The sequence below is a fragment of the Cibotium barometz genome, chromosome 49, assembly GCF_041138505.1.
Source record: "Cibotium barometz isolate CiBa-2024 chromosome 49, ASM4113850v1, whole genome shotgun sequence".
NCBI lineage: Eukaryota > Viridiplantae > Streptophyta > Polypodiopsida > Cyatheales > Cibotiaceae > Cibotium > Cibotium barometz.
In genome coordinates this window covers 21,346,027-21,360,302 of record NC_141094.1, presented here as the reverse complement: position 1 = coordinate 21,360,302, position 14,276 = coordinate 21,346,027, and the positions used below count along the sequence as shown (strand labels likewise).

At 41.2% G+C, this 14,276-nt stretch overlaps 1 protein-coding gene across 1 annotated transcript; it reads left to right on the top strand.

Moving 5' to 3' along the window:
* The first annotated feature begins 450 nt into the window (after positions 1-450).
* Positions 451-4,234, top strand: LOC147610392 (uncharacterized). The gene is made up of 3 exons (XM_086786046.1): positions 451-1,117; positions 1,708-1,871; positions 2,097-4,234. Exons 2-3 carry the CDS (start codon positions 1,728-1,730, stop codon positions 3,951-3,953), a joined length of 2,001 nt encoding a protein of 666 aa, XP_086642172.1. The 5' UTR covers positions 451-1,117; positions 1,708-1,727; the 3' UTR covers positions 3,954-4,234.
* Positions 4,235-14,276: the final 10,042 nt, after the last annotated feature.

The following is a 14,276-nucleotide window of genomic DNA, read 5'->3' as shown; positions in this document are numbered from 1 at the left end:
TAGAAATCCGTCAACAACAGTTGCCCGAGTGGCTCCGCTCATCACGACCCACGCTAATCAAGAGGTCGTGTGTGTTGAGCCATGACCCACCCTAATCAAGAGGTAGTGTGTGAGTGGTGTAGCTTCTAGCTCGGCTACATCCCCTAGAAGAAAGGGGGGGGCTTTCGGTAAAAATAATATAGAAATCCATATTTCTGAATTTCCCAAAAAAGGAAAAAAAACACAAACCCATTTTTTAATTTTTGAAAGACAAATAAACCCAATTTTAAATTTTGCGAACCCCTTTTTTTTTACCAACAAGCGCAAGAATTAATTAAGAGAGACAAAATCGAACCCCTTTTCCTTTTTTCTCGATAAATCTGGAATTGAAGAATGCCTGCCCAAAAGCTCGAAATTTAAGAATTTTAATCATAATTAACGTCCTCAGCCTTTCTTTATTTTCCCATAAAAATAAAAAAATAAAAGCTACACAGATTCAGAGCTCTTGCACACAGCAAGGAAAGCATCACCTCGGTGAGAGATCCTCGAACAGTCAGTCTCTCACAAGCCAAGCCAAGTATATGATTGTGCTTTTTTTTTTTTTGCTTTCTCGAGGACGCAAAACCCTCCAACGGTCTTGTTCTCACCTACACCCACACCCACATTTCCGTCTCTCTTCTCTCTGTAATCGCACGTTTCTATCAAGCTTAACAACCTCCTAGCAGCATTGCTTACCCTTCCCCCTCACTCTTCCCCGTCTCCAAGTTTCCTCAAATTATGTCTTCCGCAACTTCAAATGAGGGAAATTTTCCTCATTATGTGCTTCTGCTTGGCACCTGTGCTGGGATGGGTTGTTGTTGGACAGCCTATTTCTTTCCCTAATCGTAGCCCTAGCCCCATATTCAAGAAAATGCATGACTGCAAACCCTAGATTCTCTACCTGCTCATTATTGGAGCAATTACTCTGATTTGGCCCTTCAACCTCTCTTTTTCTACCTGCTCATTATCAGAGCAATTACTTGATTTGGCCCTTCAACCTCTGCAATTGGTCCGGGCTTAGAAGAGGACTCTGATTTCACAGCCACATTTGTGTAAAACAGCAAAGTGCTTCACACAATCTGTTTTGAAATCGTACCAGGTTCGTTTTTTTTCTATAACTAAAACTTTGCTGACATTTGTCCATATTAAGTCTATTATGCCAACCAAAAAAAAAAAAAAAAAAGCGGGTATCCTTTGTAATGCATCAAGCTAATTTTTTTCTTGGCTTTTTCACTTTAATTTAAATTGATGTCCATCAAAATTCTGTTATGATACTAGAAAGGCTTGCCATGCATACACCAACATTTCCATGTCCCACATGCCAGACATGGAAAGAGCTGCTTGGTTCTTCTAATTTTAATGACACTTTCCAGCATTCTTGAAAATACGAGGCATGCTTTAAAGCCTCTGGATGATGCTGATGACTGTACTACTACTACTATTATTATTATTATTATTATATTCTTTTAATTGTTAATGTGCCGCTGCATTTTAATTGCAGCAAATCCTTGGTTGCCATGATGTGGATGGCATTCTAATGGTCATCTGATATGGCAGTCTACATTCAAAATGGCATCTGCGTGCATGGTTTAAATCAGGAATCATGTGTTCTATGCAGAAGCCAATTCTAATGACATGTGGATGCATGATTCTTATTATGATCACCATACATGTCTTTGCTTGTGCCAGGATTGCCAGAGAGCTTCTAAATGGCTGATGATGTATCTCAACTCTCTCATCCATTAAAGCAAGTAAGGGCGGATATTGACACAACTTTACCTTTCCAGTCTGTCAAGGCTGCTGTGAGCTTGTTTGGTGAAAAGGCAGATGTGAAGAAACTCAGATTACCCGAGGTACGGCATCTTGTCTTTGCTTATTTATTAAATTCTTAGAATGCATGCCCATAGGCGTATAGCCTGGTGGTGAAAGGCTTTGCCTCCTAGAGCAAGGACCTGGGTTCCATACCCGCCAGCTTACACGTGCTGGTGGATGTACTATTGTTCTATTAACTCCCCCTTGCAAAAAACTAATCTCAAATTATCATTGAATATGTGTTGTGCTCGATGGCTTTCTTGTAGAAACATGGTACTAAGGAAGCAGAACTGCATCAGTTGAAACAGGAGCTAGCCAATGTGAAGCTTCACTTGGCAGATGCAGAGAAAGCTAAAGCAAAGGCTTTTGCAGAGCTGAGAGACTCCAAGAAGCTTCTAGAAGAGATGGCAAAGGGGTCGGGAGAACCATGCTCATCAAAGCAAACAGAAATTCTAGATGCCCCAAACACGGATGGTATGAAACAAAGCAGTCCAAATGCAGAAGAAAAGCATGTTGTGTGGGAGGTTCAGCTAAAAGTTGCACAAGAGCAGCACATGACAGCCGTTGCCGAATTGGAATCGGCAAAAAAAGAGTTGGAGAAACTACAACGAGAACTTGTGGCCTCACTCACTGAGAAAGAAAATGCTCTTAGACAAGCTGAAGAAGCCCTCACCTCAGCCGAAATCAATGCTAGAAGAGTGGAGGAATTGAGCCATGAGATCTCGGGAACCAATGAGTCCCTGGTGTTGGTAAAACTGGCTTGCATAGAGGCAAGCAAAGAGAGGGCAGCCCTTCTTGCAGCCAAGAGTGGGGTGGATCATCATCATCAGAGCTCGCATTCATCGGAGGAGGGCATTGCCGCTGTTCAGGAGCTTGAAAATAAGCTGGCTGTTGCAACCGAGGAGCTGATTAGGTTGCGGCAGGAATTGGCAGTGGCCAACGGAGCTGAAGAAAAGGTGACTAGGGCGGCATCCGAAGCATTCACGAATCTTGAGCATGCCAAGTCAGAGCTCAAGAAGACACAAATGTTAGCAAGTAGTGCAAGTACCTCTTCCAATGCTCTCTCTACTGAGCTTGGCATGACTAAAAGAGAGCTCGAGAAGGCATTGGAAAGTGGAACTTCTCTGCAGGCTACCATGGAATCTCTCCAAATTGACCTCGAAACCATGAAGAAAGAACTAGCTGATCTGAGAGAAAGAGAGACAAATGCAAGTGCAGCAGTTGTAACTCTAACCATTGAGCTCTCAAGGACAAAAGCCGAGCTGAAGGCTGCAATTGCAGCTGAGGCCAAAGCAAATGAAGCCATTTTGGGTCTCTCTCAAACCTTGCAACAAATCACAGCTGAAGCTGAGGAAGCAAAGGGTAATGCAAAGACATTGAATGAAGAAGCAAGCAAAGCTAGAGCAGATGCAGAGCAAGCTAAAGCTGCCATGACTCGTGCAGAGTGTGAGCTACAGACGGCCCTCGAAGCCGCTGAGGCAGCAAAAGCTGCTGAGGGGGCAGCTCTCGAGAGATTCAGAGCCTTGTTTGAGAAAGCAAGTGTAGCCAGAGCTTCAGGAGTAGAGGCAGGGGCAGGCATTACAATATCTCAAGAAGAGTATGATACATTGAAGAAGAAAGTGCATGAGGCTGAGGAGCTTGCAAACATGAGGGTGGCAGCGGCCAGTGCACAGGTAGAAGCAGTGAAGATGGGTGAGTTGGAATTGCAGCAGAAACTCGAGACCTTGAATGACGACATTGACACAATGAAGAGAAACACAACACAAGCACTGCGAAAAGCAGAGATGGCGGAAGAAGCCAAATTAGCTGTGGAGAGTGAAATGAGGCGGTGGAGGGAGAAAGAACTCCATATGAGGGGGGGTGAGAGAGAGGCGACCCCAGCAACTCAGAAAGACTCCCTCAAGATGGGAGGTAAGAGCCAACCCTTGTCTTTCTCCCATGCTCGACCTGCAGAGTCCTTAGCCCAGATATTGAACATGAAGATGCCTCCCTTGGAGAAAGAAACTAGAACTTCATCTGATCGAGCAATTGTGCAGAAGAAGAAGAAGCATGTACTACCTTCTTTGGGAACATTCTTGGGGAAGAAGAACCAGCCAACAGTTGGTAAGCTAGTGGAGACCTAAGGTTAAACATTCCTTATTAAACCTACGTTTACTACTTTGGAACTAACACTACCTATGGGTGTCCTTGGGATATGTTTTGATATCATGTTGTTTTTCTAGTACATCTTTTAGGCATTCAAAGGGGTTGACCCTATATGATTATGGACTGGCTGCTACAAAAACTCGATCCAAGTGTTTGGAAAGCAGGCTTATGTATGTTTTTAATGCTATGGGATTGAAAGTATTATCCTATGGGATTGAAGTTTAATAATTATGAAGTGGATTATGAGTGTTGTGCAAAATGCAAGCATATCAGAAGAGCTGGTTATTAGATATAATCATGGCCTGTGATCAATTGTGGTACACATTAGGTCCACGTGTACACACGTCATAATCTCCGCCAGTAAGACCGGCAGGGCCTTGGATGGACAAATTGCTCGTCCAAGACTTAAGGGTCATGATAGGTCCCTCGAGGGCCCATGAATGTGTGTGCCCTTTATGTGTAACCAGCCTTTCGATTTGGCCAGGTTGGAACACGGGATCTTAATGTGGTTTAATGGCTGTAGAAAGGCCAGCAGGTTGTTATGTACTTTGGCTGACATTGGTGTGCAGAAGGTCCTCCACGAGAAACATGTTACACAATGGGTTTCTATGATTTGAACTGTTACACGTGACTTTTGGTTCATGTCATTTTGCAGGGGTTCCTGAAGACGAAATGTGCATGTTTTCTGTGTGCCTCGTGAACTAGAGGCCTGTCTTTTTTTGTGTTTTGTAGACAATGAGGCTTTTACACATACGCAATGTAGGCTATTTCCTCAGATGGGATTATGTGCATCTGTAAAAAGTTGTTGGCTTGTTACAAAGCACAGCCACTTGTGTATGTCCAACTCCCCCCACATCCCACATTTTTTGTGCTCTTCTAGATTCTATCCATCTTTTATTGTGTGCTCACCATGGACCAAAGACAAGTCATGCATTCTTGCATCCTCACTGCTCTTGTAACAAGTGTAGGGAACACTAAATTTATGCTAAGGCCTACCCATGGCAGACCAAGAATTCTCATGAACCCTAAGAGGATCCAAACTACATGTCATTTGGATTGATGCATGATCACTTTCCCCCTTTTGTTATTGCACATGTAAATGAAGTCCAGCATCTGTTTGCATTCCCGGCCTCTTCAAAACTACTATATGGAGCATTTTGGCACCCTATCATCTGAAAACTTATTTTGCCAGACAGAGGGTGTGAACCATGTAATCAAAGATTTTCTTCAAGCATTCATCAAATCCCATTAATAATGCATGCACCCACAAGCACACCCGCAAAAACCCAAAACTGTCAATCTCTGATGGTGCACTAATGCATATACTAAGAACCATGCCACTTGAAGCCCCCAACAGACTTCTGTGGCTTTTATGCCATCCTTTCAGGTAACATATGGTAGGCAGCATCATGTTTAGCAACAGCAGGCAGAAGGTTTTGCGCCTAAAGAGTCAAACCCCTTACATAATCACATGTTGTCTGCAATGATCTGTAAGGAGTTGCACTAAATTTGGTCTCCTAGATAAGCACTTGGGCAAAGGCTTCAGGTTTCAAAAAATGGTTAAAACAATAAGTGGCTTTTGGCATCATGGCAACTGACATCAGTAGACAAGTATGAAGGGTTATTGGCTTATAAAGATAACCACTTCAGAGGCAGTGTTCAAGTGCTAAGATGATTGAATATAATGTGCCCATTTAGTGCCCATTGCAGTTAACTTGTAAAGCAAAGCACACCTTGACTGCGAATATGACTTGGTACAGACCTGTAGAAGCTCTTTCACACATAATTTCATCTTACCATGTAAGTATCATTTTAACAATCTTGCATTTAATATGGACGCTTCAATATCACAGAATGTCACTCGCTATTTTTAATGAAGGAAGGCACAATGTCTCTACTTATGTAACACTTGGAGAGAACATTGCATCATCTCTTGACATGTTTTTTTTGCATAGAAGTTGGCACAGCCATAACATACTCCAACTACTATGTTGGTGTTATAAAACTTATCCTCTTCTTGTTTTAGCTATAAAACTCATGCCCTTTTGAAAATGTCTTCATGATGACTATAAAACTCATGCTCTTTTGAAAACGCCTTGCATGATGATGGGTAGCACACATGATCTTACTTTGGGAGGTTGCATTTAAAGCCCATTATAGCACGTTACAAAGTTAGGCTTGCATTCACTAGAACTAGGTACAAGTGCTTTAGAGAGGTGAAGGACTTAGACATTTCAATCAAACCATTTGAAGAGAAATAAGATTTCTTGGTAAAGGGTAGATATTATCTTGGGTATACCTTCAAGACATCAGTATAACCCCAAGATAGACTATATGACGTACTTCAAATGTGGATCGAGAAGGACTAAAAAGAATTAGACATATCAATGAGAAAACGGTCATGATATTTTTGAATAAAATAACATCTACAAAACCCCTCAATTCTCCAAGAATTTCTCTCTAAATCCTTGAATTGCTTTCTAGAAGAATTACCACTTTGAACTACATAATCTATGATCAGAAGATTATGAGAGAGAGATCCTTTTGAGAAACACACTAACTTGCAAGGCACCATGTAGAGTAGACATGATTGAACAAAAGGTAACCCAAAAACAAGGGAAACAATTGTTGGAAAAAAGATTAATAAGATGTAGTAATTCACCAAACACCCGTACTTTTGGTCCAAAAGTTGTATTGCGTTGATTATCACACACTCAAACAAAATTATGATAAACAATAGATATCCAATCAGACTTGATGACTTATTGGGATACGTTGAGAGTGCCCAATGTAGCCATATTTGGTAGTGATGTGTGTGAACACACTAGGACCAGTCGGGGCACTTTTTCCCTCTTTAGGAGGTTTTTTCCCCCATGCTAGTATACACCCATCTTGGGATATACTTATCTTCTTGGTACAGCACACATTCATTATCTATCTATCATCTCATTGTGTGCTCCCTTGAGCTTCTCCACTCTGTGTATATGTGTGTGCCCGCGCACACACATTCCTGCAACCCTATTTCCAACACTCCTCGCCCATGTGTTGCTGCCTATTTCCAACATTTCATATCAGAGCATACTCTCCTCGTCCATGTGCTGCTACATACCCTTCACCCCTGAGTCGCCTATCTTCTTGAATCAGATCAAGGAGCCCTTTTGGGAGAAGACAGAGTACCGTGAAGTGTATAATACTTTGTACCATAGTTTTGCGGTCAGATTTTTGTTTCGGGCACATTTTGGGAGCCGTTCGTGCGGTTTTCGATTTTTCATCGGATTCTAGAGTGGTTTTGTCAGATCTACTACATACGAGTGTGTAGATACACAAGAAAGCATCTGTGGGCTTCACTTCAGTGACATCAATCTCTGCATCTTACAAGTAAAATTTCTACTCACTATACTCTGCATTTCTTTCATACAACTTACAGGTCTCCATTGTCAGCGACCTTATTAATAGCCACCTTGGCTGCATTAAAGAGCACTTATTAGCACTTTGCAGGTTGCGTAATTAGTTGCTTGAGTACTATGAGAAATGGCAAACAGTGATGTATTTCGGATGTTATCCCACTGAGGATAAGCTTGACGAGACCAACTATTCGTTATGGTCCTATATGACGTGGCATGTATTCGTAGCCAAAGGGCTGTGGAATGTTATGGTTGGTATTGAGAAACGTCCTGATTTCTCTTATGTGAACAAGATGCAGAAGACACATCTGCAGACATGGACTCAATTTCACATGGTGCATTACCACAATGTAGCATACCTCCTACACAGGAACAAACAAAGTCGAATGGAAGAGATGTGCAAGCATATGTGTTGCTTGCTTTGTCAGTTAAGAGTAGTATCATTCTTCACATTCAATCATGTAGGACTACTAAACATGCTTGGGATGGACTTGCATCATTGTATCAGGTACGTAATGAAACACGTGTTACCTATATATGCAAGCAATTAGAGTCAGAGCAGCATATGGATGAGGGAGACTCCATGGACAGTTTTCTTACAAAAATCAAGGATTTTAAGGAGCAGTTGGCCAGTGTTGATCAAATATATCCTGACAGTTCATTGGTACTACCTACTGTCTTGAATGCGTTGCCGGACTCGTATCAAGGTTTTCCTCTTTTTCTTCTACCATCAAACTCATGATGAAAGGAAATCCAAATGCCTTGAAGTTTGAGGAGTTGGTTTCTATGCTCTTGCAACAAGAAGAACAATCCAGGCAAAACAGATGTATCATGCGTACATGAAATCAAGCTTTTGCTACCAATCACAACAAAGAGGTAAAGGTAAATTCTTTCATCAAGGTAGTTACAAGCCAAAATCAAAGTCATCGAGAAATCTTGTAGACAAGGAGGGCAACAAGCCAAAGAAAAAGGGCAAAGGCAACTATTGCAGGCCTGCAAAACAAGGAGGGCGACAAGCCAAAGAAAAAGGGCAAATGCAACTATTGCAGGAAACCTAGTCACTACATTAATGAGTGCAGGAAACGGGAAGGAGAAAAAGAAAGTCTCGGGCATGGCCGTAGTTGATGCATCAACATCTAATGCAGAAAACAAAGAATCTGAAAACTATGCACATGATGATTGGGCTTTCATTATGCAATGCAATTATGATCCTTCGCATAAGGATGTTTACAGATGTACATGGTTGTTTACAGATGTACATGTCTAGTATTTTGACAGTGGTGCTAGTAAGCACATTACCTCTCATCACTTGAATATGCTCCACAGGGAAACACTATGACATGTGCAAACAACTTCTCATACCTTGTAAAAAGATTTGGTAAAATTATTCTCATTGCTTCAAATGGTGGAACAATCATGCTTTTAGATGTATTATATATATTAGGGATCAAGAAGAACTTGTAATCTATCTCTGCCACATTACTAAGGTTGGCTTAGTGGTTCACTTTGAGGATGATAGATATATTGTTCATGATCGCAATGATGACGATAAGATAATTGTTGCTTCTGGTACTTTGTCTCATGGCCTTTACATGCTAAATACATATGAAAGACAAAGGCATGCTATGTGTACAGTTTCTGCCACAAAGGCAATGGGTGATGATAAGTTGTGGCATGAACTTTGGCAATTTGCTGCATTTGCATAAACATGACATGGTGTGTGAGCAAGCTACCACATCTTGAAGCCCCTATTAAACATATTTGTGAGGGCTGTATTCTTGGAAAAATGTAGCGGGCATCATTTCCCAAAGATGGTTCAGTTAGAGCTATCCAAAAATTGTAGCTTATACACACAGTGATGTATGTGGTCTTATGAGGACACCATTTATTGGGGGTTACCTCTATTTTTTCACATTCATTGATGATTATTCTAGAAATACTTGGGTATATCCATCGAAACAGAAATCAGAGGTTTTTATGTACTTTAGGCACTTTGCTGCTATGGTTCAAAATGCTTCTACATGTAAGATTAGTGCCCTGTGTGTACTGAGACTGATCGAGGGGGGGGGGGGGGGTATGTCTAAGGAGTTTCATGCATACATGGCTGATCATAGGATAAAACACCAATGTATTGTGCCCTATACACCTCAGAAAAACAATGTAGCTAAACGTAAAAATAGGTCTCTAATACAGATGGCACGTTGTATGGTCAAAAGTCAGGAGTTACCTCTCTCGTGGTTTCTGAGTAGAAGCAATCATGTGTGTAATATATGTTTTGAATAGGTGTCCTACAAAGGCTTTGCATACAATTATGCCTTTTAAAGCTTGGAATGGCAGAAAGCCCTTTGTGGCTCACTTATGCATTTTTGGTTGTCTTGGTTATGCACGTTATATGGTCAAAAGTCAAGAGTTACCTCGTGGTTTCTGGCTAGAAGCAGTCATGTGTGTAACATATATTTTGAATAGGTGTCCTACAAAGGCTTTATATACAATTATGCCTTTTAAAGCTTGGAATGGCAGAAAGCCCTTTGTGGCTCACTTATGCATTTTTGGTTGTCTTGGTTATGCACTTGTGCCTGAGCAACTTCGAACTTGATGATAAGACTGTTAAATGTATTTTTGTAGGGTACAGCTTGAAAAGTAAGGGTTATCATCTCTTTCATCCTACTACCAAGTGGATTCTTGTGAGTAGAGATGTGTATTTGTGGAAGATGCAATTCAGCTCTTGCTTTCATGTAAAAAACATCAAAATGTATGTTCGCAGGACATATTCAACACTCTCCTTCCATTATTCAATGTAGGACACATTGATGTAGAGAATTTGGGTAACCAAAAAAATGATAAAAATCATCCCACATAGGTTACAAAAATCAGCCCACATAGCTTACAAATCAACATGTTTTTCAGCCCACAAATCATCCTATTGATGATCAGACAAATGTGGGTGATATAGTTGATAAGGAAAGAAGGGAAATTGAGGAGTCTAAAAGTATGCCAAAATGGCTGGTGTGCAAACACTACGTGACATCAAATTGGCCACTCCTTTGCCTAGAAAAACACATGTAGGATCTCATCATGCATCTCTTGTTGAGGTAGGTTATGCTCTTATTTTGCCAGTTTATGTGATGAAGAGGAACCTATCTCCTTTGATAAAGTAAAGGAATCTAAAAATTGGATGAGTGATATGCAATCTGAGTATGATTTGATATTCAAAAATGATACATGGAATTTGGTAGACTTGCCTCTTGGGCAAGAAGGCCATTGGTACAAAATGGGTTTACAAGATCAAACGTAAAGTGGATGGCAATGTTGAGAAATACAACGCTAGGCTTGTCGCAAAGCATTATACACAAGAGAAATGAAAAGATGCAGGGGAGAAGAGAGCTTGAGCTCTTGCAAGCACACACACAAGGTGAGAGGTTGAAAATTCTTCTTCCTCTTTACAACAAAAGAGATCTACAAAGAAGATAAACTGATTAACACACATAATAGGATATATACAAGTGTTCCATAATGTGAACACACTAAGAGGAGTGGGTAGATGTGGACTAGTCGATGTAGTCCAGCTGTCGAATCTCTGGCGAAGATATGTCAGTGCTAGCTACCAAACCCGCCATAATGATATTGATGTCGAACGGTCATACAGGTGCCTCGTGAGTGTCAGCTCATGTTGAGCTTGACATGTCAACACTCCCCCTCAAGCTCAACTTTAGCTCATGAACTCCAAGCATATCTTGAAATCTGCAGAGCTTCTCAGCTCCCAAGGTATTTGTGTGAGATGTCAGCAACCTGATCCTGTGTGTGCTGATGTAGGCCAATGTAGGCCAAGTCGATGTCACCTGCCAAGACTCTGTCCTTGATGAAGTGGTAATGTACCTCAATGTGTTTCGTTCGCGCATGGAAATCTGGGTTCCTATCCAATTGTATACTACTAAGATTGTCACAATATATCACAACCTTTCTCTCGACATGCAACCCCAAATCAGCACAAGTAGCTTGCGTAACCAAGCTACCTCGCACACTGCCACACTACTGCAGCTCCTTTGTACTTTTCCTCTATGCTCGACAAGGCAACTGTGGGCTACTTCTTGCTACTCCATGTCACAGCAACACTCCCTAATGAAAACATAAATCCACTGGTAGATCTCCTGTCTGAGATGCTACTTGCCCAATCTGCATCTGTGTACCCATATAGCTCCAATGGCACATTTGTGTACCCATATAGCTCCAATGGCACACCTGTTGCATAAAACAATGCACAATCAACAGTGGCCCTCAAGTACTGAAGTGTGTGTCGCACATTGTTAAGATGTGGTTTGCACGGAACCTGCATAAATTGGCTCTCTTAGCGAACATTGTAGCTCAAATTTGGCCTGCTGATCATGACATAGATCAAACTCCCCATAATCTTCATGTACATAATGGGATCCTCCACCAGCACGTAACATGCATCCGTACTAAGCTTGCCATTTTGATCTAATGGCACCAAGATTGGCTTACAATCAGCCATCCCATACGCGGACAACATGTCCAATGCATACTGTCTCTGTGTGATAGCCAAATACCCTTAGGTGTGCGAATGACCTCAATTCTCAAAAAGTAGCGCAGATCTCCCAAATCCTTCATCTTAAACTTTCTTTTGAGAAGATTTTTCACATGCTCAATCTCATCCAAGTTGTTACCCCCAACAATAAGATCATCTACATATATGGTGATGATCACAATACCCTTATCACTCTTGCGCACCTACATCTACCATATGAAAACCAATAGTGACAAGATACTCAGCAATCTTGTCATGCCATGCTCATGGAGCTTGCTTCATACAAGGCCTTACAAATCTTACATACATACTCTGGGTGACTTGTATCCTCAAAACTTGGTGGTTGATCCATATACACCTCTTCTTATAAGACACCATGCAAGAACACATTTTTTACATCCATCTGACTTAAAAACCAACCTTTAGCTGCTGCTACTATCACAACTCTCATAGTTGCCATCTTTGCAACTGGAGCAAATGTCTCCTCATAATCAATCCCATGTGTCTGCGCATATCCTTTAGCTACCAATCTAGCCTTGTATCTGCTTATGCTACCATCACTGTTATGTTTCACCTTATACACCCACTTATAGCCAATAGCTTTCTTGCCTTCAGGCAATGGCACCAAATCCCAAGTCTCATTTTCATACAATGCATCCATCTCCTCATCCATAGCTTTCTCCCAACACACATTTCCAATAGCCTCATTAAAACATGTGGGTTCTACAGCTTGCACAACTTTTGCCATATAAGCATAGTGATGTGCCACATAACCATCTCATAAGTCAACCTCTGCACAGGGTTTTTGACTCTTCCAGATCTTTGTAACTTTGCATTCATGGCTTCCATAGCCTTCTTCACACCAGGTGTCCTCATTGCTAGAATCCCAAGCTCCTCATCAAGGCTCATCTCTGAGCCACTAGAATCTCCATCAACAAGAGAATACCCTACAAAAATATTAGGCATACCAAGGGGCTCAACCACTTTCTCTTTGCCTTTATGTGATGTACCAACTACATTTGCAAGACTAGTACTATGACGCAGCCTACCCACTCCATGGTCTATCAATAGAACCGCTCGATGAGGACTCTCCTGGTCCACTCAATGACTGTGATTGCTAACTTGCATTCTATGCAACCACAAATCCACTAACATCAGCCCCAATAATATCTTTTTTTGTAGCATACCAGCTACTCATCTTATCAAATACAACATCCCTGCTTACCCTCAATTCACGTGTAGCAAGATTATAACATCTATATCCCTTTTGCTCAAGGGAATACCTAATAAACACACATTTTTCTGCTTTTGGATCTAGCTTAGTACGCAATCATCTGGCACATGTACATATACAATACATCTAAAAACTTTCAAGTGAGACAAATCATGTTTCTTGCCATTAAACTTCTCCTCTAGTGGTGTTACATCATGTATGGCTACAATAGGAGTCCTGTTCATGATATAAACTGCTATAGACACAGCCTCAGCCCAATAACTATACGGCATATTCTTCTCTACCATCAATGCTCGTGCTATCTCTGCAATGTGCCTGTTTTTCCGCTCAACAACTCCATTTTGTTGCGGAGTGTATCTACATGTAAATTCAGAGAACTCATTGGAGAAGTATTGTCCCCTTCCATCTGACCTTAGGCGCTTCACATGCTTTCATATCTATTTTTCAGCCATAACTCTTAAATTCTCAAAATGAATGAACACTCTTCTCCTTCATGAAATACACCCACACTTTCCTCAAGTGGTCATCAATGAATGTTATGTAGTACCTGCAGCCACCCATAGACATAGTCTTCGCTCGCAGGACCCCATACATCTGAATGCACAACATCTAGTACATTTTTGCTCACATTTCTATCATGTGAAAATACATGTTTTGTTTACTTTCCAAATTGACGTGCTTCACAAACTTTCTGCATACCTTCAACTTTAAACTTAGGCAGCCCTGTCACAATTTCTTTAGTCTCTGTATAGACTTCATTCTTTGGACATTTACATGCCTAATTCTCTTATGGCAAATCTCTGTATCTGCAACAACTCATGAACCATTTGCAAACATTACATCAGTCACTTCAGGCATATTCACATTCAAGTAAACATTATGTCCACTCTGTTGCCTTTTACAACTGACCTGCACTTATCTTTAAAGTCTTCTACATAGCAACCATCAGAGTTAAACCGAACCTGCAAACCCTGCTCAATCATTTGGCCAACAGAAACCAGATTTTTTGTAATGTTCGGAACATGAAGTACATCTGTAAGGTACTTCACCTTACCATCCTGCATGGACAATGGCACATCCCCAACATGAGCAATTGGATGATTCAAGACTCTTAATTTCC